The 22,583-nt window shown below is 46.5% G+C and overlaps 1 protein-coding gene across 12 annotated transcripts in view; it reads left to right on the top strand.

Annotated features, from left to right (window-relative positions):
- The window catches only part of LOC139361509 (disco-interacting protein 2 homolog C-like), a 258,761-nt gene that overhangs the window by 183,616 nt on the left and 52,562 nt on the right, over nt 1-22,583 (top strand). For 8 of the 12 annotated variants that reach the window (XM_071090100.1, XM_071090098.1, XM_071090099.1 and 5 more), the window contains 2 exons: nt 1,609-1,818; nt 4,311-4,445. In XM_071090100.1, the coding sequence (XP_070946201.1) occupies nt 1,609-1,818; nt 4,311-4,445 (345 nt within the window). Of the gene's footprint in view, nt 1-1,608; nt 1,819-4,310; nt 4,446-8,333; nt 8,576-13,084; nt 14,284-22,583 lie in introns of those variants that run through there. The other 4 variants (XM_071090107.1, XM_071090106.1, XR_011619065.1 and 1 more) reach the window with 4 other exon arrangements.

Here is a 22,583-nt window from a genome sequence, read left to right as displayed (position 1 = left end):
AGGCTGTGTCAGTTTTACTTTTATATAAATTGTGTAAGTTTTCTTAAAAGGCAGGGTCGGCCAGGCGCAGTGGCTCATGCCTGTAATCCCAGCACTTTGGGAGGCCAAGGCAGGCAGATCATGAGGTCACGAGGTCAGGAGATCGAGACCAGCCTGGCCAATATGGTGAAACCCCGTTTCTGCTAAAAATACAAGAATGAGCCAGGCATGGTGGCACTTGCCTATAATCTCAGCTACTTGGGAGGCTGAGGCAAGAGAATCACTTGAGCCGGGGAGTGACAGGTTACTGTGAGCAGAGATCACACCACTGCACCCCACCCTGGGCAACAGAGCAAGACTCTGTCTCAAAAGAAAAAAAAGCAAGATGATAGAGAATTTTCAGGCTCCTAATATTATTGCTTGTCTAACAAGTAAACTTTTTAAAAAATTCCCAAACAGCGTAAGTCATGTGACAGTGGTAATAAGTGTGAATATTGTTTGCCCTTACTGTCTTTTAAGAAGCAAACCAGTGTCTTAAGATTATTTGCTGTGACTCCTTCTCTCACCCAATGATCTGGAGCTGCTCACCTGAGCCAGCGCCTCCCATCACTCACTTGTAGGTAGGATTCTGAGTGTCATTCTTACGTTGAAGTTTAACAAATACAGCAGCAATTTATTCCCAAAAACCTTGGTGCTGCATGAAAAGTTATTAAATGAAAAATGTTCTCGCGAATTATAGTGAAAAAAGGGATGTATTTTCTCATAATCCAAGATATCCAATTTGTACAGATAGAAAAATCAATAATGACAATGTATAAGAAACGAATAGTGTAAAGGTGAATAGATTTGAGTGCAAAATGTAACATGAGGGTTTGTTGTGTGCCCCAGAGGAAAACGGGGAGGTGGAGGGGCCGCTCTATGTGAGGCACATTCTGCTTTCCCTCCTGTTACCATCATCAGCGTCTTGATCCTTAGAGAGCTGCATGGGTATCGAACACACCGATGTAGAAATAAATCAGCTGTATGGGTATCTAACACACTGACATAGAAAGAAATCAGTTGTATGGGTAACTAACACACAGACGCAGAAATCACCTGCATGGGTATCTAACACACCGATGTAGAAATAAATCAGCTCTATGGGTAACTAACACACAGATGCAAAAATCACCTGCAAGGGTATCTAACACACACACCAACGTAGAAATAAATCAGAGCCCAGAAGAGCATCTCAGGACTAACCGGGGCTAAACATAGTCACACTGAGACTCCTGAGAGCTGCACAGGCCCTCCGCCTCCCCTTGCCCTCTCACTTTCTGACTGACACAAGAAAACACTTGGTTTCTTCCCAAACTGCTGTGTAGAGGAAATGTGTCAGTGCATCTTTGAGATGACAGTATCAAACATCTTATAGCATGTTTGTATAAGGTGCTTTGGAAGCAAAATTCATTATGCTAAAATAAATGGTTCATTATCTGAAAAGTGGTTTAAATTCTCAAGAGTGTCTGCGGCAAAAAGTCATTAAACAACTGTTCAGACTTGCGTGAAGTAAATCTGTGTTGCAGGGACTGAGATTGTAGTGCCTGTTTTTGCTGCAACATATAGCAAATTGCCTTTCTTCTTACACAGATACCTCTTATGGCTCAGAAGATGAAGGCTCAGTGCAGGTGGACTCCCAGGGCGCCCCGACCTCCAGCCAGGGCAGCATCAAAGTGGAGCACTGGATCAGTCAGGCCATCCACGGCTCCACCACGTCCACCACCTCGTCGTCCTCCACGCAGAGCGGGGGCAGCAGAGCTGCCCACAGGCTAGCGGATGTCATGGCCCAGACCCCCATGGGTGAGCACGCTTCACAGTGTCTTTCTGTGCCTGTTGTCTAAACCCCTTTGTGTGTGCACGTTTTCCTCTGTTTGTATCTTGGCTGTGGAATCCCTTAGTGGAAAGAGCGCAGAGCCCCTCTGGCCCCTGGGGTGCTTTGGTTGGATTGTTTCTGGAAGCTGCTGTACTGCTTTTCTCATGCCTAGGTTCCTCCCACAGCTGGAATTCCAGGGGCCTTGTTACTGGGGAATCCCGCAGCCATATCCGAATTCCAGGGGCCTTCTGTTTATAAGTCCTTTCGTGTTCCTGGGGAATCCTGCAGCCATATCCGCTTCTATCTTTTCTTCTCACTTATGCTCCTGCGTGAAACCTTAACAGTCCCAGTCAACAGGACAGGGTTTTAAAGTGTGCTCCTCCTGACCACGGGAGTCATTTAAGGAAACGAGGGCTTTAAGCACGGCCGCTTTACGCTGCTGTCTGCCACAGGTGTTCAGATTTCTTGGGCGTGGCGCACTGTTTTGTGTAGGTTCTATGACAAGGGAGATCCTCTGTATTAGAAAAAGAGCAAAGTTAGGATCACTGCCCTACAACGTTTGAAGATGCCGTGGAAAAGGAGTGAAGTGAGAATTACTAGAGCTAGAGTTGACACGTGGGGGAGCCACGATGAGCCTCGCGTCGCTCTGCCTTTGAATGGTTCAGGAGAAAATGTTTTCCATCAAGTATGGGACTTGGGTTGAATAGGTTTTGGTGTGTGTCTCTATTAAAGCAGTAACCGGAGATGACTGTGTACCACGTCGCCGATAACGGAGCACGAGCCGCAGGCTCAGACCCTCCCGGCACCAGCTACCACAGGAAAGCCTGATCTCTGCAAAACCCTCAGTGGGAAGCAGGTGGACGTCATGTGTGATCAGATAGCCGACAGACACCCCAGAACCCCAGAATGTTCACTTCTAGATCACTGACTCCTTCACACCCAGAGGTGTTTGGGATTGACTTGGGTCCCAGCCCCTTCGGTGCTCACTGACACTGAAAGCGTCAACTGTTTTCTGTCTGGAACAGGAGTTTGCTGTCAGGAGAGCTGGGTCTGTCTCACTTTTCCCAATAACTGCTGCTGGGATCTTGAAGTCCCTTCTCCTGCTTTAGGCTTGAGTGAGGGAAAAAAAATTGAAAACAATAATTTTTCTCTCTCAACTGTTGTGAGTATAAAGGAGAAAACAGAAATACTCTTTAAAAGTTTGCAAAGTAGTACTCAAATGCAAAGCAGTGTTAAACTTCAGTTTGACACAGTTTCAGGAACATGTACACTCGTTTATGTGAATTAATAACCCTACCTGAAATCACAGCAGGCTAAACATTGAACAGAAATGTGTGACTGCTACGTATTTTTCCATAATAAAATTCCATGTGTATATTGGATTGCAGGATAGTGGCCAAGGCTCTGCCAGACGTGAACGGGGAGGCCAGACACCGCCTCTGCCACTGGGTGGAAGCATTTGTATCCTCGGATTTTATTCAATTTTAAGAAAATGCACAGAATCTTACCAAGGAAAACACATATTTTTGAATAAATGGATCACTGCACTTGGGCCTCCCTTTGTGGGTTTACCCTTTCAATACTGGAGGAAGTTTTAGTACAAAGAATTAATTTATCCAAACTATGAGGGGCTCCTAACTCATGTACGTCAGGGCTCAGTGAGACCCAAATGTAACTCTCGGGTGATCGCGTTCCGGTAATTTCTAATTGGGCACAAAGATAATCCTCCTAGACTATCTGGAAATTTTCTATAAGTTTGGGAGTTTTTTGGAAAAGCTGTGACAAAATAATGAAACTTGAAGAGCAGAAATATTTTGTGTGGCAAAAGAAGAGAAGTAAAAAGTCAGATGTGCATTTGACCTTCTGAGATAATCAGAAGCCTGTGAATGAGAACTTAGCATCTGTGATCATGTGTGCGTGAGTGTTCTAAGGAGTCCAGGCACAACATAGTCACACTGGCCAACCCCCCCGCCCCGATCCTACATGGTCATAGCCATTACTGTTCCCATTTGATGAAGAAACTGAGGCACGGAGAGCTTTAGGGACATCCCCAAATCCCCAGAAGTTTTCAGAGCTGGGTTTCCATTTCCAGGCCCTGGGCTCCAAAGCGCGAGTAAAGCCCTGGGCTGTGTGGACGGTGGCCGATAGGAAACGGGACCCTTCCATGAACACACACACGCTTCCTGGCGCCCTGCCATTGCCGGTCTAACGTTATTCTGGTTAAAATGCCGCTGACGTGGCTCCTGTTAGGAAATTGAGGTTTCACCGAACTCTACTCCATTTTCGGCAACATGAGTTATGCTGGGGTCCCCCTTTGTGCCAGATGTTTGTGGCAGACGTGGCTGAGATCGGCTTTGGCTTCTCACGGCACCCCCAGGGTGAGCGTCTGCGCTCCCGTCTCTTCCTGAGCTATGGCTTGCTCAACCTGCAGAGCAAACGCCACAACCACCAGAAACACTCACGATGTGCTTCTTTACAGATAATCATTCTGCACCTCCTGACGTAACCACGTACACCTCAGAGCACTCCATACAGATGGAGCGACCACAGGGTTCCACGGGGTCCCGGACAGCGCCCAAGTACTGCAACGCCGAGCTCATGGAGACCGGGGATGGTATGTCCCAAAGCAGAGATGCGTTTTTTTCTGGGAAACGGTTTGTGCTGATGTCCCGTTCTGTGCCCGTGACTGGGTGTGTTTCTTCCTGGGGTGCAATCTGCTGCCATTTTATCTGCTGAATAACGAACAGTGGTTCAGCAACTGAGAAATTCTTGTTCAGGTGTTAAGACCGTGAACAGTCACTTAGAAGGGCAAGATGAAGTTAAATGTACAACAGAATTACTGTTAGATGGGCCGATATGTTGCTTTAGACTTCGGAGGAAAGAGGGTCTTTTTATCCATGTTGGACAGAGATGTCAGCGACTTGGTAACAGGCTGCGGCCCAGGGCTGCTTTTTCCTTCCTGTGGCCTGGTCTTGGTATGTTCTGATTACAGCGGCGGTTTGTATCACCTAGCCGCTGTTCTATTTAAGTCTTAGTCCTTCCCCGGGGTCATAAGAGTCAGTGTAGAACCTAGCAGTGAATGAAATACAATGCCCCCGTGTGAAGCCTCATCGAGCAGCCTTGGAATGGCGTAATCTTGTAGTGCACGGGACTCGCAGGCGGACAAGGCGGCCTATCCGAGCCCCAACAGGTAGACACGGAGGACTATCGGAGCCGCAACAGGCACAGTGGACAGGCACAGTGGCCAGGGAGGACAGCGCGGTTTTGTGGATCCACAGGACACTGTGGCGTCCAAGCACGTGCTCCCAGAGGAGAGGACCCTGTGGGAGCTGATGCTGGGAGCTGGCTGAGATTCCAGCGAATAAGACTCCCTGTGACATGCACAGCTGCCATCTGCGCTGCAGCTCCTGATGCCAAGATGGTCGTGCGATAAATGCACAAAGCGCATCTCCAGCAAAAAGCCGCCGAGTGTCCACATCCAGGATATCCACCACGGTGGCTTTTTGGTGTTAATATGATGAATGTGAGCAGCAGGTGGTCTGTGTTGAGTGTGACTGTGCCACTGCAGTTTTGTTCTCATGTCTTGATGAGCATTAAACGGTTCCTGACGAGGGTAGATAAGGATGCTGTGACCTGAGACTCTGCAGTATTGTAGCTTGAGGAACCAAGGAGTTTTTCTGTCTTGCAAAGCCGTCAGGGAGGATGTTCCAGGCTGGTGACTGCTCCATGAGGTATTCAGAGATCCAGGTTCCTTTCAGACCGCTGCTCTGTGTTCCCACGGACACGGCTGTCCTTGCTGTGGTTGGGACTGGGTGATTGCCACGCTGGCAGGGGTAGGCTTAAGGTGAGAGTGGCTAGGATTTACCTAATCTACATAATGACAGGGAGCCTGGGAGTAAAGTGTAGCCATGGCCTGGAGGATGGATGATGGATGTTGGTGAACGACTGTCTGCACTCACCTCAGCTGGCCGAGGGATGGGAAGGACGACTGATGATGCCGTTCAATGGTACCTGGTTCTTTCAGATTTGACTTCCTTATGGATTTTCTGCTGTAAAGAGGAGAGAGCCTGTGGTTCTAGGCCAAGCATCTCACTCATCTCATAACATCTTGTATCCCTTAGCCAACATTTTTGTCAAGTTTCAGAAGTCCTATGAAACTGGCAAGCATTTCTCAGTTTGGTTTAACCATTGGATTTTATATCTGTGTCTGCATCTCTATTTTACATCTATGTGGTTATTTGACACTCTGTAGTACATTTGTAATAGGTTCTATTTGGTGGAAGTTACTCTCAACAAACCTTGCTGCTACTTGAATTTTCAAGGTTGCAAGTAGAAAGGAGAGAATAAAAACCACATCTTCTCTAATTTTAAAATTTGTTGTTGCTCAAATCACACCAGAAGTACAAATATTACAAATTATAAAAGCAGTCAGAATCAAGGTTAAGAGATTTCTGGGTGATTCTGGCTAATCAGCAGTATTTGCTGAGGTGTGTGCAGCAGAGCAACATGCCAAGAAGCCCGGGACGGGGAAGAGTTGGGAGGCCAGGCTGTGACTTCAGAGGTGCTGTTGCCTCAGGAAGAGGAGCTAGATGCAGAGAGGATAAATGACCACAGGTGTGACCACCGCCGTCCTTGCCGCGGTACGGGGGCCTTTGTATGGGGCCCTTTGTGAGCTGAGTTATGAACCAGATGAAGGCTGTGCAGGCGTGTGAGAATCCAGGCCAGACTCGACGGGTGGAGGCTTGGCAGAGGTGAGGGGCCAGACAGCCTCGCTAAATGTGCAGTGGCTCACTGCAGACAGTGCCCATCAGTCGCCGGACAGACCGGCTTGAACTTCAGCCCCCATGGCAGCTGCCTTTACCTGTCTGCCTCCACCTTCTGAGGCCTATAGGCGTCGCAAATGTGTGGTTTTTAAACAGATTTGGATGAGTTGTTTTCTGCACAACACACTTTGACAGACGGAGGCTGGTTCTCCACAGTGGCCCCAGGGACTTGGCAGGGACTGGTGGGACAGAGCCTCAGAGCACAGCACCAGCTCCCTGGGAGAAGACGGTGCCTGTGGGACGGAAGAAAGAAGAGGCACACAGTGCTGAGGCGTGAACTCTAGTTTGCTCTTAGACATGACACACATGCCTTCTGGAAGTTTGCATGAAGCACTGCTAAAGCCACCAGTGCGGATAGGTCCTTAGATCAGGAGACCCAGAACACAGTTGTATTTGAAATCCTTCACATGCTGCAGTCTCTTCAAAGAGGACTACAAGTCATCTCTAATAATGTTGTAAAATTAATTTTTTATTAAGTGCCATGGCTTTTTTTTTTTTTTTTTTTTTTTTGTGGGGTAGGGCCGGTGTGTGACAGTAAAACAACAGACGCAGTGACACAGCTGGTGGGTGTTGGCTCTGGGCCCCAGTTGGGCAGTTGTATGAAAAGAAACCGAAAAGTCTCTACAGTGGTATGAACCGAAACACCTGGATTATGTGTTTTCATGTATTTGACATAAATGCACACATTTGTACGCTAAACGCACATTTTTCTATATGTAATAAAATTCACACCTTTAAATAGTTAACATATATTTTATTTTAGGACCTCCCCCACGATGTGAGGACTAATAGCCACCCCCTCTCCCCCCCGAATATTAAGAGCCACATCGCAGGGCGGTGAGGCACCCCTCGCGAGGTGGGGACTAATCGCCACCCCCTCTCCCCCTCTGGCTATTAGGAGTCACCTCGCAGGGGGGTGAGGCACCCCCACAAGGTGGGGACTAATAGCCACCCCTTCTCCTCCCGCTGGCTATTAGGGGCCATGGTGGACTCACAGCCTGTGTATGATATTGTGAGTAATATCATCTCCCTCTCTGGAAATTATGAACTCTTTCACAGATGGGTGTATACCCTCAGTGTGTACACCGTCAGAGGGTGTACACCCGTCTGTATTGGGAGTAATATCCTCTTCCTCCCTGAATGTTAAGAAGAATATCCCAGGACTGTTTGTACTCCCTGCATTATTGGGTGTCATATCTTCCTCTCCCACGTGGAAATTAGAAACAATATCACTGGGGGCATGTACACCTTCTGTAATATTTAAAGTAATATCATCCCCTTCCCTCCAGGATCATGGGAACAATATCCCTGGGGAGTGTACACTTTCTGCCATATATGTCATAATATCATCCCTCCCGCCTTGAAACATTATGAAGGACCATCTCACACGGGGTGTACAACCCTTGGTGCGATATTGGGAATGCAATTATTCTCTTTTCCCCCGGCATATTTGGAAAAATATCAGAGTGAGTGTACCCCTCCTGCCATATGAGGATTACTATCCTCTTCTTCCTTTCTGGATATTAGAAAGAATATCACACGTGGGTTTGCACTTTCTTCGATATCTGGAGTCATGTCATCCTCTCTTGTTTTGAATGGCAAGAACAGTGCCTTGGGGGGGATGTACACACCCTGTCATATTGGGAGTAATATTACACTCTCCCCTCCTTGATAATTAGGAACAACATCCCATGCTCTCTGTCCCTGGATATTAAGAACAACATCACAGGTAGGTGTACACCCCCTGCGGTATTAGGAGTAATATGATTAATTATTAAACATCCATGATCGATATTAACAATTATCAATGATACTATTAATAGGATACTGTTATGGATAATTATTTTAAATATATGATTATGCATGCTTAAAATAATTGCTAATATTGTTATTTTATTACCAGCATCACTTAATATTGATTTAAGTAACAATTGCTGATATCATTATTTTATTAGTAGTGATATTACTACTGATTATTAATGCTAATCATTAACATTTTTAACTATTTTACTATCTTTATTGTGATTATTAATGTCGATGATTACTCTTAATTTTTCTTATATTTATTAATATTAATAATTAATAGACTTGTTCCTGATATCCAGCGGGGAGAGGATGATATCACTCCCAATATCGAAGAAAGTGTACACCCCACTATGATGTTATTCCTAACAGCCAGGGGGTAGAGGATGACATTATTGAAACTATGGCAGTGGGTGTACATCCCTTCGGTCGTCTTGTTCCTTATATCCTGGGTGGGAGAGGATGATACAACTCCCAATATCGAAGGGGGTGTAGACCTCCCCCGTGATATTGTCCCTAACATCCAAAGGTGGAGAGGATATTTCTTCTGATTTTACAGGGGGTGTACACCACCCCTATGATATGGTTCCTAATATCCAGGGGGCGAGAGGATGATATTAGTCTCCATATTGCAGGAGGTGTACACTCCCTAGTGATATTGTTCCTAATATCCAGGGAGGGAGAGGACGATATCACTCCCAGTATCGCAGGGGGTGTACACCTCCTTGTGATATGGTTCCCTATATCCTGGGAGGGAGACGATGATACTAGTGGCAAAATCGCAGAGGGTGTACACACCCACTGTGATATTGTTCCAAATATCCAGAGGGAGAGAAAATGATATGACTCCCAATATCACAGGGGGTGTACATCCTCCTGTGATATTGTTTCTTATATTCAGGGGGAGAGGATGATATTACTCCCAATATCGCAGGGGTTGTACACACCTCCTGCGATATTGTTCCTAATATCCCGAAGGGGAGAGCATATTACTCTCAATATGGCAGTGGGTGGTACACCTCCATTGTAATATTGTTCTTAATATCCATGATGGGAGAGGATATGACTCCCAATATCGCAAGAAATGTACGGCCGCCTGTGATAGAGTTCCTAACATCTAGGTGGGGAGAGGATGATATTACTGCCCATATCGCAAGTGTTGTAAAACCCCTTCGATATTTTGCATACAGTCCTGAGGGGAGAGGATATTATTCCCGATAGCGAAGAAGGTATACACCCCCCTGTGACACTATGCTTAATATCCGCATTGGGAGACGATGACGTTACACCCAATATCACAGGGGATGTACACCCACCCTGGGATATTGTTCCTTATATTGAGAGGGGGAGAAGATGCTATTGCTCCCAGTGACGCAGGGGCTGTGGCTGTACACCCCTCCTGTGATATTGTTCTTAATATCCTAGGGAAGAGAGGATGGTACTACACCCAATATCTCATGGGCTGTACGGTGTCCGCTCAGAGATGTGTGGGGCTCTCTTACACAAGTAACTCCTTCTCTAACTTTAGCCACATGCTGGTCATCCAGGGGCCTCCTAAAATCCAGGAGTATAAAAACAAGTGGAATTTCTGAGAACGAAAGATGGCGCATGGCTCTGGTTGGGCTGCCACAGGCAGTTTTGTGAAAAGACAGAGATGTATTTCTCATAGTCCTGGAGTCTGGAGGTCCAAGGTCAAGGTGGGTTCAGGACTGGCTCCTCCTAAGGCATCTCTCCTTGACTGTCAGATGGCATCTTCTCTTGTGTCCTCGTGCCGTTGTCCCTCAATAGATGTCTGTGTCCTGATCTCTTCTTACAAGGGCATCAGTTCTAATGACTTCGTTACCTTCATCACCTCTTTAAAAGGCCTATCTCCACATACAGACACATTCTGAGGTCCTTGGTTAGGACTACAACCTGGGAATATTGGGGTATGCAATTAAACCTGAAGCAGATGGGGTCTTATAACCTGTGTCACCCAAGCTCATGCCAGAGCCCCATGAGGAAGCCCCAGGTCCCCCCTTTGATATGGTTTAGCTGTGTCCCCACCAAAATCCCGTCTTAAATTCTCATGTGTTGTGGGAGGATGGAAGTGATAATTTGACAGCAGAGAAGACAGTTGCTGCCAGGGAGGGGAGAAGGGGACTCCAGACCTCCGAAGGTTGGAGGGTCCCAGGCCCTGGGCAGAGCAGGCAGCCCCACCCCTGTGACACCCCTGAGGATGGCTCAGGAGTCGGAAAAGGTGGAATCATATGTAGAGGCTGGTTGGGGAGATAGGAAGTTGTTGAATGAGTTTTTAAATATTTCCATCAAAATTCTTACTGCACCCTTGCTGTTGGTGGGGACCAGTGGCTTCTCCATGTGCCTGGCTTCTTCCTGGCTCTGACTCTGGGAGCCTGGCCTGGCCTAGGGCTGCTGGTTGGATTCATTGCTGGCAGCAGGTAGAAGGTGGAGGAGGGAGAGGAGCTGTCCTCAGTCCTCTCTTACTCATGCCTGTCCACGTTAGCAGCCCCTCCCCAGGCATCCCTTGCCCATAATCTGGGGAGTGCTATTCTCACTTCCCTTGGGCCCTGCCCACCGATCTCCAAAGAATCCCGTCAGTGACTCCTTTTAATCACCTCTTTGCCTGTGACAAAGTCTTCTGGGACCTCCTGACTGATACAAGGGGAAGCCTGGCTATCTGTGCAACTTGTAAAAGTGAAGTGAGTCATTCACACTGGCATGTATCTACAAGTCACACAGCTTTGCAACTGGAGTGACTTTAAGCTCATCTAACCAAACCTTCCATGACAGATGAGGACACCCAGAATCATAGGATAGAAGTGACTTGCTCCCATCTGGGTCCGCCACGCTGAGACTCAAGCGCAGAGTCTAGCAAAGCACACTTCGTCCTCCCTTAGAAGGAAGATCCTACCCGCACGGCTTACCTCCAGCTACCCTAGGTCCCCCCACTCTCCCTTAGAGGGAAGTTCCTGCCAGCATGGCTCACCTCTACCTACTCTAGGTCTCCCCCACCCTCCCTTAGAAGGAAGGTCCTGCCAGTATGGCTCACCTCCACGTACCCTAGGTCTCCCCACCCTCCCTTAGAAGGAAGGTCCTGCCAGCATGGCTCACCTCCACCTACTCTGGGTTTCTCCCACCCTCCCTTAGAAGGAAGGTCTTAGAAGGCAGCACGGTTCACCCTCTCCTAACCTAGGTCTCCCCCACCCTCAGAGGGGAGTCTTTGGGTCAGTCACAAGACTACTCCGGACATCTGTAAGAACAAATGGTTTCCAGCACAGTCCTTTCCTGGGGTCTGCATTTTCCCTCTGGGATGCTTGGAAGTTGAAGGGGTCAGGCAATTCAAGTTCTCCCTGGTATCTCAGGGGCCACTGACACACAGGAAAATGTACTGCTCTGCTCGCTGTTTGACTTTGATGGATGCAAATTTGTTCTAAATGAGCCTGACATTCATTAGCATGTAAACATATGTTACTGGTGGCGGCTCGCAGGGCCACATGCTGATGGATTTTATGGGCTGCCCCCGCCGGACATCACCAGGCTGCCTGGGTCTGTGCTGCTTCTGGCTAAGGCTCCAGATGTTTTGGTGCACTGTGAAGTAGACATTTTCGCTACAGGGTTATGTTTTTTTCCAAAAAAGAAACACAGACAAATCTGTGAAAAGAACTTGAGTTTATGCGCCGATCTACTGGAAGGAGACTCTTAGAATGTCAGCTGCTCCGTGTCTGCTTTGACTCCCGGGCAGTTCTCTCTGTCCTGTGGCTCAGATTCTATGGGGCTGAATTATACATTTGATTCCAGTTCTGCTCAATATTTCCCCACAAGTAGTGCTGTGGATGCGACTGATGCCTTTAGAGATATCTGCAGCAGGAACAGTGCAGAGAATACAACACGCCATGCTAAAATATTTTGAGCTGAAAGCAATTAAGAAGCGCTCTGGCCTTCCCTCTAGTTTCTGAAAAGCACACAACATAATCATATTATACAAAGACAAAAGTGCCCTTTCTCCCCTCTCTGCCAGAAAGGACGCAGGTCAATCTCTGTAGACAACTTCAGACCCTTATTCAGGAAACAGCACCAGAGGAATTTACACAAAAATCTATCATTTATTGGCCTTCCCACAATTTGTTGCCCCCAATGACCCAAAGTCCTTTTACTTTGTCTTGGCACTTCTAGAAACATTGATTATCCTTGTTGAAGATGTTACATAAAAGAAAGGTCTGAGCTGTCTCTCTGAGATTCCCTCATTCCCTGTGGATCTCCCATGTATATATGAAATATACATGCTAATAAGCCTCCGCTTGCTTTTTTGGGGGTTCATCTGTCTTTTATTATAGGAACCCCAGCCAATGAAGCTAAGATGGGTGGAAGAAAAGATTACATTTTTCTCCGCTGTAGTAGCATTATTCTAGCAATAGCATTCTTTTTTTTTTTTTTTGTAGATTTCTGTTGAATATACACACACACACACACACACACACACACACACAGAGCAATGTAAAAAGAAAGAAGTGTGGGGAGTCCTGATGAAATTTTAAGTCCCAGAGATACCTAAATATGTTGAGAAGTTGTCTTTAAACATTTTTTTCCCACATTTATTCTCATATTTTTGATATTTTTTTCTTCTGAGATACCATTTCTAGATTGTTTTCTCTACATTTCCTTGCAAGTCCGAGAGAGTAGGCTGGTTAGTAGTGTGTCCAATGCACTCTCTCTGTCCTGGTCAGTAAAGAAATGTAGAAATAGAGAGGGATGTGAGAGTCACGCTACACAGAGATGGAAACACAGATATGAGGTAAATAAAAACACGTGAAAACCCAGCATTTCTGGAACTCTCACCTACTCCTGTGCCGATATTCATCCTTCAGCTCTGCCTCCATTCTTCCCTTCTTTTCTCATGCTATGGGGTCTGCTTTGGAAATGTTATCTACTTTCATTCTTCCAAAGTCAAGCTTCTAGCTTTGGTTGGAACTGCAGACCCATTTACTCATTCAGCAAATACTTTCTAAACACATGGATAGTCACTGAGAATACCGTGGTTCACCAACATGGCCGTGGCCCCTGCTCTCACGAACCTGCGGCCTGATGGGGAGAATGGGCACTAATATGACAATCACTCTAATGGGTTTCTGATGAAGAATTGAGGAAAGCGCACCAAAGAAAGGGAAGCGGGATTCTCTAAATTTATGCTGTAAAAGAATCTGGCGTATCTTGGGATGAGAGGTAGAAAACCGATGCATTCTGGAAAGTATGATCCCCTTGCAGTCTGGAGAGAAGTAGAGGTTGATTGTTGAGGGGGGTGGAGTGTAGGGACACCACGGTCTGAACAGAGATGGGGGTGCGTGCAGAATGCCTCTTGCAGCAGGAATCAGGCACGTTCAAGGAAGTAAACACGGGAGAAAGTGGCACAAGACAAGAATGAAGGCAGGCAGGCAGGGGCTGGGAGATGATGGTAGATGCTTTATTCTTTTAATAACAGCAATAGGATGCTGTTGAAAGCACTTGAGGGAGGTGGGGAAGTGGGTATGACATGTTTTGTGTTTGTAAAATTATCACATTGTCTTACCAAACTATACTCCCTATTTTTTATTTTTAAATTTTACTTTAAGTTCTTGGATACATGTGCAGGTCTGTTACATAGGTATACATGTGCCATGGTGGTTTGCTGCACCTGTCAACCCATCTAAGTTTTAAGCCCTGCATGCATGAAGTATTTGTCCTAATGCTCTCCCTCCTCTTGCCCCCACCCCCCAAGAGGCCCCCGTGTGTGTCGTTCCCCTCCCTGTGTCCATGTGATCTCATTGTACAACTCCCACTTATGAGAACATGTATGTGGTGGTTGGTTTTCTGTTCCTTTTTTAGTTTGCTGAGAATGATGGCTTCCAGCTTCATCCATGTCCCTGTAAAGGACAGGAACCCATTCTTTTTTATGGTTGCATAGTATTCCGTGGTATATACGTGCCACATTTTGTATATCCAGTGTATCATTGATGGGCACGAGATATCCTCCTAACATGTGATCCAGCAATTGCACTCTTCGGTATTTATCCAAAGGAGTTGAAAACTTGTGTTCACAGAAAAACCTGCACGTGGACATTTATAGAAGCTTTAATCATAATTGCTAATTTTATTCCAGCTTTATTCATCATTGCTCAAACTTGGAGGCAACGAAGAAACCAAAATGTTCTTCACTAGGTGAGTGGATAAATAACCTGTGATATATCCAAACAATGGCATATTCTTTAGCACTGAAAGGAAGTGAGCTGTCAAGCCATGAAAAGACACGTAGGGAACTTTAAACATGCACGGCTACACAAAAGAGGCCCATCGGAAAAGACTAAATACCGTAAGCTTCCAACTAAAGGACATTCTGAAATACTGTAAGCTTCCAACTAAAGGACATTCCGAAAAAGGCCAGACTATGGAGTGAAAATATTCGTGGTTCTCAGGTGTTGGGAAGAGGGAGAGATGATAAGGTGAACACGGAGATTTTTAGGATTTTAGTGCAACTGCTCTGTACGATGCTATCATGGTGGACACATGTCATGACATATTTGTTCAAACCCATAGAACCAGCACCAAGACAGAGCCCTCATGTAAACTGTGGACTCTGGGTGACAATATGTCAATGTAGGTCCTTCCATTATTACAAATGCTCCTTCTGGGCAGGAGTGTTGTTAGTGGGGGAGGCTGTGCACGTGGGGGAAGGGAAGGCATATAGAAGGACTCTCTGCACCTTTCCCTCAATTTTTCTGTGGACGTGAAACTGTCTAAAAGATAAAGTGTGTTTTTAAAAAATAAAGGAAAAAAAGGAAACAAAAAGTCCTCAGAAAAATCAAAGGAGAAAATGATCACACTGGGTGCTTCAGGTCAAAATGGAAGAACAAGGGCTGTATTTACCATCCCACCTGATGACTTTTTTCTCACTGCTTTTCAGCATTATTTTTGGAGTCTAGTCAGTGCAATAAGGCAAGTTGAAATATATAAAATGCACCCTTATTAGAAAATAAGATTTAAAACTATCTGTATCTGCAGGTGACATGATCACCTGTGTGGAAAATCTGCTGAAATCACAAAAAGCCACTAAAACTAATAATAATAAATTACTTACTAATAAGTGAGTTTGGAAAGTTTGCAAGATACAAGCTAAACACATAAGCAATATTTATTTCTTCATACACTGGCAAAGAAATAATTGGAAATGGAAATTTACAAAGCAATCTTATTTATAGCACATCAAAACATGAAATCCTTCAGACTAAATCTGACAAAAGATGTGTAAGATCTATACACTGAAAAGCAGGCAGTGATGCTGAGATAAATTAAAGAACTAAATAAATGAAGTGATATACTCTGTTCATGGATCAGCAGGCTCAATATTGTTAAGATGTCAGTTCTGCGCTTGTGGATCAGAGGTTTAATGCAATTCCAATCAAAATCCCAGCATGATTTTATTTTTATTTTTATTTTCAGTAGAAATGAACTAGCGGATTCCAAAATATGTCCGGAAATTTAAAGAACCCAAAAGAGCTAAGGCAACTTGGAAAAAAACGGTGGAGGACTTACCTGAACTATAAAGATAGTGTGGTATTGCTATAATAAGAGAAAACTGGGTTAATGAAACCTCCTAGAGGGTCTAGTAATAATCTCACAAACACGTTACATATACATAGTGGATTTTTGAATAAAGGTTCAGAGACATTAAATTAGAGAAAGGACGATAATGATGATAGAAGGATTAAATACCGTAGGCCAAAAAGAGAAAAAAGAGCTCCTGTTAAATATCTTCACATTGTTGGTGTCACTCATGCAATTCAATTCACATTTTGTGGGTCTAAAAGTTGAACAGACTTCTTCATTCTCTTTCCCCAATTCACTCCACAGAGATGCTGGTGTCTTTCAGTGGAACTTGGAAGTTTGCTATTCTTCTTAAAATGACTCTCTTAGATCCTGTTTATGCAAGAAGTTGTGGGACTGTAACTTACAAATACTGTTCTAAACCTTGGAATCACACGTTCCCCTTTTTCTCTACTTATCGTTTCTAATCAGTTTCCCATTTCCTCTTTCTTCTTCATATTTACACTGCATTCCTTTTAGTTCAGGCTCTTGTTACCCCACTTGATCTCTTGATGTGGTCACCTGAATGTCCTTCGTGTTCCAGCCTCCTGGAATCCTTCCTTCATGACCCTGCAGAACTGCCCTCCAGACCCGCAGGTGTGACCCGGAATCAAGGATCTCAAAGCCGAGTGGGATCTGAAAGGCTATCTAGACCAATCCTCCATTACAGACGTAAACCTTTTGATGACTTCACTTCAGAGCCCAAAATATTTGCACTGCAGGCAGAATCACCGAAATCACTTAATGTGATGTTCAGCTTTCCCGTGGTATTTTCCTCTCTGCATCTCCCTACTTTCGGTCAGCCATTTCTCACTCATGACACCGAACCCTTCGTTCACATCACATTATTGTTCTTCTCCACACACACTTATTTGTTTTCTGCCTGGGTTTTTTGTTACATTATTCCCTCTACTGGAAATACCATTTTGAAAGATCTGACTACAGAATTTTAACGTATTCCTCAGAATGACTCACATATCACATATTCGACCAAATGGCTGCAGATTCTGTCACCTCCTCTCTTATCCTACGGCAACCTGGAGAACGTTCTTCTCTTAGCCAATAGGATTTATCATGGTCCTTCTTTATCTCAACAATAGTTTAGCAGGACTGAGAACTGGGAAGTAGATTTTTTCTCCCAGGGGTGAGAACTGTCTTAGTTTAGCAGCTCTCCCTGGGTCTCCATTCTGGTTGTAGAAAAGCAGCCCATAGGGCACGGTGGGGAGGAGAAGAAGAGGAACTAAGCTGTGTTACATGAAGATGGACAGTTGTGACCCTAACTCCGGGGTTGGGAGTTGAGGCCCCTAGGAAGGAGAAGCTGTAAGGATGAAGACGAGGCATAAAAAGTGATGGAGGCCGGGTGCGGTGACTCACGCCTGTAATCCCAGCACATTGGGAAGCCAACGTGGATGAATCACGAGGTCAAGAGTTCAAGACCAGTCTGACCAATATTGTGAACCCCTGTCTCTACCAAAAATACAAAAATTAGCTGGGTGTGGTGGCACATACCTGTAGTCCAGCTACTCGGAAGGCTGAGGCAGGAGAATCACTTGAACCCGGGAGATGGAGGTTGCAGTGAGACAAGATCATGACACTGCACTCCAGCCTGAGTGACAGAGACTTCATCTCAGGAAAAAAAAAAGTGATGCATAGTAACAAGACTGCCCGAGGAGAAGAGGCAATCAGCAACCTTCTCCAGGGTGGGATGGCTGAAGACCCTTTAAGAACAAAGGTGTCTACTTTCCTTCTTTAGGATGCTCTATCGTGATTTAATGAACCCTCCCAATCTACTGTATTCAGTAATTGGCATGAGTCCATTTAGGGGAATTCTAGAAAACATAGCTGGCTGTTATCAGGTTAATGTAGATTGGGAGGTAGGGAAAAACCCCAGGAGACACGTAGGAAGGACAATACGTGAAAACAGAAGAAACTTGGAGTCAGTTCACCCTTCAAACAAAATCCAGTTTCCAGAAGACATTGTGAGGGCTGCTGGGTCTTCCTCGCCTGCAGATGGGGGATTCCAGATAATTATTATACTTGAATCTCACAGGATGGGGTGATCACCACCTGCTCTCAAATGGGATGAGTTACAATATCTTCTATCGGGAGGCGGTAAATAAGAGGTTAGGTACACGTCTGTAGTCATCACAATTTTGTCAAGATTGCTATTTTTACTTCCATGTCAGGAAAGATTCCAACATGTTTTAAAAGCTGCAAACTGAGCTGACTCCCATCCATGCTGTCATACCGACTTTGAGATTTCAATCCTCCTGAAGGCAGGAAACTTATTCCATTTGCTTTTATACCCTCCATAACACTAGTGAGCAAGTTTTGCTCAAAGGAACATGGAATATTTTGCTGACTCAAGGGGAAAAAGAAGAGACTTAAATGACACCATCACAAGTCAACTTTCAAGGAACAGAGACATATGTAGCATTAGCTGTCTCAGTCAAATCAACATAAACATGCACGTTTATCCTTTACATGGGGGTAAGACAGCAAACACAATTGAAAAAATGAGCCAAGTGTAAAAAATGTGTCACAAAGGGATGGATTTAGACAGGAGAGCAGTGAAGTAGGTTATAAAATGGTCAGCATAATCCATTTTAATGAATTATTAGCTGAAACATGCAAAGCATTTAGGATTTCTGGCAGAAGTGTACAAACACACCAAATGTTTGTCCGACATTTTCTTCACTGCCGCTGTCTTTCCACAGGGCTGGAGATGTTGTTGACCAACAGCCTTGGGAGGAGAGGTTGCAGCTGAGCCCACACCCTCTCAAACTCCTTCAGACTGTTTGTTTTTGTAGACTACTTTACCATTAACAAATCCTAAGATTTACTCAAGCAGTACAGCAGTCGTTGGCCAGAGTTCAAATTTCTGATTCGAAGGAATCTGCACTCTGCCTGCCAGGATCGACTATTAATGGCTTCGTCCGTAGAGGAGCTGTGTCTTTGCTCACTACGGAACAGTATTGAGGCTTCGAAAGGGGTATTTTGCTGGTCACCTCCTGGTCATCCTTCTGCTCACCAAGAACAGATACTGTTCTCAGCCCCTTACATTTACAAGGTCGTTTAATTCTCACAAAGCCCTTTCAGATAGATGCGACTATTACCCCCCTTTTACAGAGGAGGAAACCGAGAGGCAGAGGACATAGGTGAATTGTCCCAGATCACAGAGCTGGCCATGGAGCTGGGACTTGCACCCGGCCAGCCTGGCTCCAGAGTTCACTGCCCTCCTCCTGTACAGCACGTGTGACCTGCAGTAATCACCGCCCAAACAGGCAGGCACTGCGGATAGCCAAGCACACCTCTTCCGCCTTCAGCACGGAGGACGGTTCGTTTTCATTCTGGTGTTCAGCTCAGTTAGGACTGTGTTTATCACCACAAGGACACACAACCCAGAAAGCTCAGTTCACGTGCCATTGCCTTCTACGGTCATGGTTTTCTACTTGTTGGCCTCATTTTCCTGCGCACTTGGCCTGCTGGGACGTGAATGATGCGTTACTACTTCTACAGAATGCAGGTGAGCAGGTAGCATGGCAAGGTGGGTGATTAGATAAGATTTCCCGACAGCTGGAAGCTTGAGGGAGACCCACGGTGGCCCCTTGTTATTCGTGGACGAGCCGCCTCTGGGGTCGAGCGTGAGTCCCTCATCGCTGGTGCCAGGCGGTGTCACAGTTTTCAGCACCCAACAGCCAGGGCAGCTTCTCTCTGTCCAGCTCGCCCCGCCCCGCCCCGCCCCGCCCTGCCCTGCCCCTTTCCTTTAGTGAGAGAAGTTCTCTGACTCTTGGGATTTTGCAGTCAGAAGAGTGATCATTACAATTTTCATTCTGAATATTGTGGCCCTGCTGGACTGCGGTGCAACAGGCTCTTTCATGAAGATTGGCAGAGATGCTGACGGCTAGGGCATCGGGACCGAGGGGAGCGAGCAGGACTCATGGGATACAGCTCATAGAGAGAGGGAGCCTTAGAAATGTGAGGCTGCTCTTCACATGGCCGCACTCTCTCCTGTGTCCTCCGTGGAACCTGTGGAGGGGGCGTTAGGCGCTGGCGCTCTCCGGGGCGTGAGCTCAGTCAGCAAGAGAACATCTGCCTTCCCACCCCCATCTCTGCAGCTGGTTCCTTTGGAGTTTTGATTTTTAGAATGAACGCAGCAACCTGCCCCATTCTGCTGATGCTGCAAAAAGGAGCTGGAAAAGAACGTGCACAGCTTCTCCAGTCTTAGCATTTGTTACCTTGTAGTTTGGGAAACTTTGCTGCCCCAGTACAAGAGTGTGCTGAGGATTCTATTATCCTGCTAGATTCTCCCAGGAGGTCAAGTTGAAAACGAGCTAGATGCGCTCTCTGTCTCTGTTTCTCTTGTCTGTCTCGTCTGCCTGTTTCTCTGTTCCCCTTTTCCTCTCTTTCTTTCTTCTCTCTCCCTCCCTTCCTCCCTGGCTATTGCTGCAAAGAATATTCTTGAATTTGTTTCTCCATATCTTCTGCCTTTCCTTAGAATACATTCCTAAGAGTCTAGTCATTGTGAAAAGCAAACGGCCTTTAGATGTTTTCCAAATCTAACAGATGGGGGTCCTTTCAGACAGAGCTTCATTTTACACTTTTATCAAGAAGCCCGGGGCTCCCTGCTCGCCATGCTGCAGTCGCCCTCAGGAGGTTCATGGAGAGCAGAGGACTTGGGGCTACATCAAGGGCTGTCTTTTTTCCAGTGTCCGGAAGGTATACTTTGGGGGGGGCAGTTGAAGTACGAAAGTGACATCAGCACTTCATGTATGGGATGGGTCGATCAAGTACAGTGTGCACCAGACCCCCAGACTGGCGCTGGGTGGGGACAAAGGACTCCAGTTATTACAGGGTGGGTTGGGCAGGCGGCTGCCCAGCTCTGGGGACAGATGCGTCGGCTCTCAAAGCCCAGGTATCACCTGTCTGAGACTGCACAGCCCTCCTCACCCCTTCAGTTCCTGAAGGGAAAGGCCCCAGGAGACTCTGAGGTGAAGAATGCTCTTCCATTTTCAACTCACCCACCGTTAGGGTTCTGCCCCCTCTACCCTCCAGCCCCCCAACTGTGAAGTTCCCGGGGTCCCTGGCCAGTGACTTGCTGAAGCCTCACTCTCCAGGACCTCTGGAGAGAGGCACCCTACTCGAATGCATGCTTCTCCAGGTATATTTGCTCTGGTAACAGCTGAGAAGAAAAGCCCATCTCTAACAGTTTGATTGCAGGTGGGTGGCCCCGGGGCCAGTGATTTTGGGAAGGTGGGGCTGGCTGGCGCCCTGTGTCCTGACTTTTCTTCTGAGCCTTTGCAAAACCACTTTTGAGAAAAGTAATCGGGGTGGGTACTCCTGGGTGGCATTTTCTTCTAAGTGAAAATCTGTAGAATTCCTGCAGTTGCGGGAGCTGTGGTTTTCTGTCAAGACCCCGTGGGGACCGAGGCTGCCCTTCTGTGTCCTGGCAGTGTGGGGCCTGTTTCTTATCCAGAAGAGTCAGGTGCCTGGCCAGTGAACTGGCCAACTCCAATGTGTGTGTCATCGTATCGACCTAAAATGAAATACAAATAAAACGTCTCATTTCTGGCATGAAAGAGACCTAGGAAGGGCAGGCTTAGGGCCGGCTTCTTCACAATCCAACTGGAAGTAGGGTAGCCGGATCCCGGCATCCATGTCTCCTGCTGGGTGAGGGCCACAGGATCTCAGCACCCAGGGGAGGCAACGATGTTGAAAGAGGCTTCAGAAGAACTGGGCCGGAACAGTGGAATCAAACGGAAAAGACTGTAAATTCAGCCAGCTTGGGGAATGACCAGAAAGCGTCTGTTGCCCCAGCAAGGATTGAAAACAAAGATTCCCAGCAACAGGGCCACAGCAAAGCTCTCTCAGCACACCTGTCCCGGACCGTCAGCTGATGAGAGCTTGTGATTGTACCATCCAAGGAGACGTAGCTATTTGGTCTTCAGCTGGTTCTGGGCACAGAGGGTCTAAGACCCTTGGAATCTTCAGAGTGTCAGAGTGCCTTTGTTTACTCAGGACAGGCCTGCGAGCGGGGGACCCTTAGGCAGCCTCAGGGTGGGTCTGGGGTTCAGACTAGAGGGCTGGATCTGTCAGTCTCCAACCCAATCTCTCACCTGGAGGGAGAGGGCTGGAGCTGAGTCAATCCCCAATAGCCAAAGATGTCATCAACCATGTCTATAGTGACCCCTCTAGAAAACCCTAAATGGTGGGGGTTGGAGAGCTTGCAGGTTGGGGAAAACCTTGACATTCTGGGAGGGCAGTATTCCCACTCCCCAGGGACAGAAGCACTTGCACTTGCAACCCGCCCCCGCCCCCCAGGCCTGGAGCAATGCACCTCTTCATCTGGCTGTTCACAGGTCCTTCATAGTGAACTGGTGACAGTAGGTAAAGGTGTTGCCCTGGGTGCCATGAGCCAGTCTGGCAAGTTATTGACCTTAAGTAGGAGGACATGGCAAGCCTGATTTTTAGGTGGTCGGTCAGAAACAAGGGAGACCTGAAACTTGCCATTG

This window comes from Macaca nemestrina, unplaced genomic scaffold (assembly GCF_043159975.1).
Source record: "Macaca nemestrina isolate mMacNem1 unplaced genomic scaffold, mMacNem.hap1 Scaffold_55, whole genome shotgun sequence".
Classification (NCBI taxonomy): Eukaryota; Metazoa; Chordata; class Mammalia; order Primates; family Cercopithecidae; genus Macaca; species Macaca nemestrina.
This window is presented reverse-complemented; position numbering and strand designations above follow the sequence as displayed.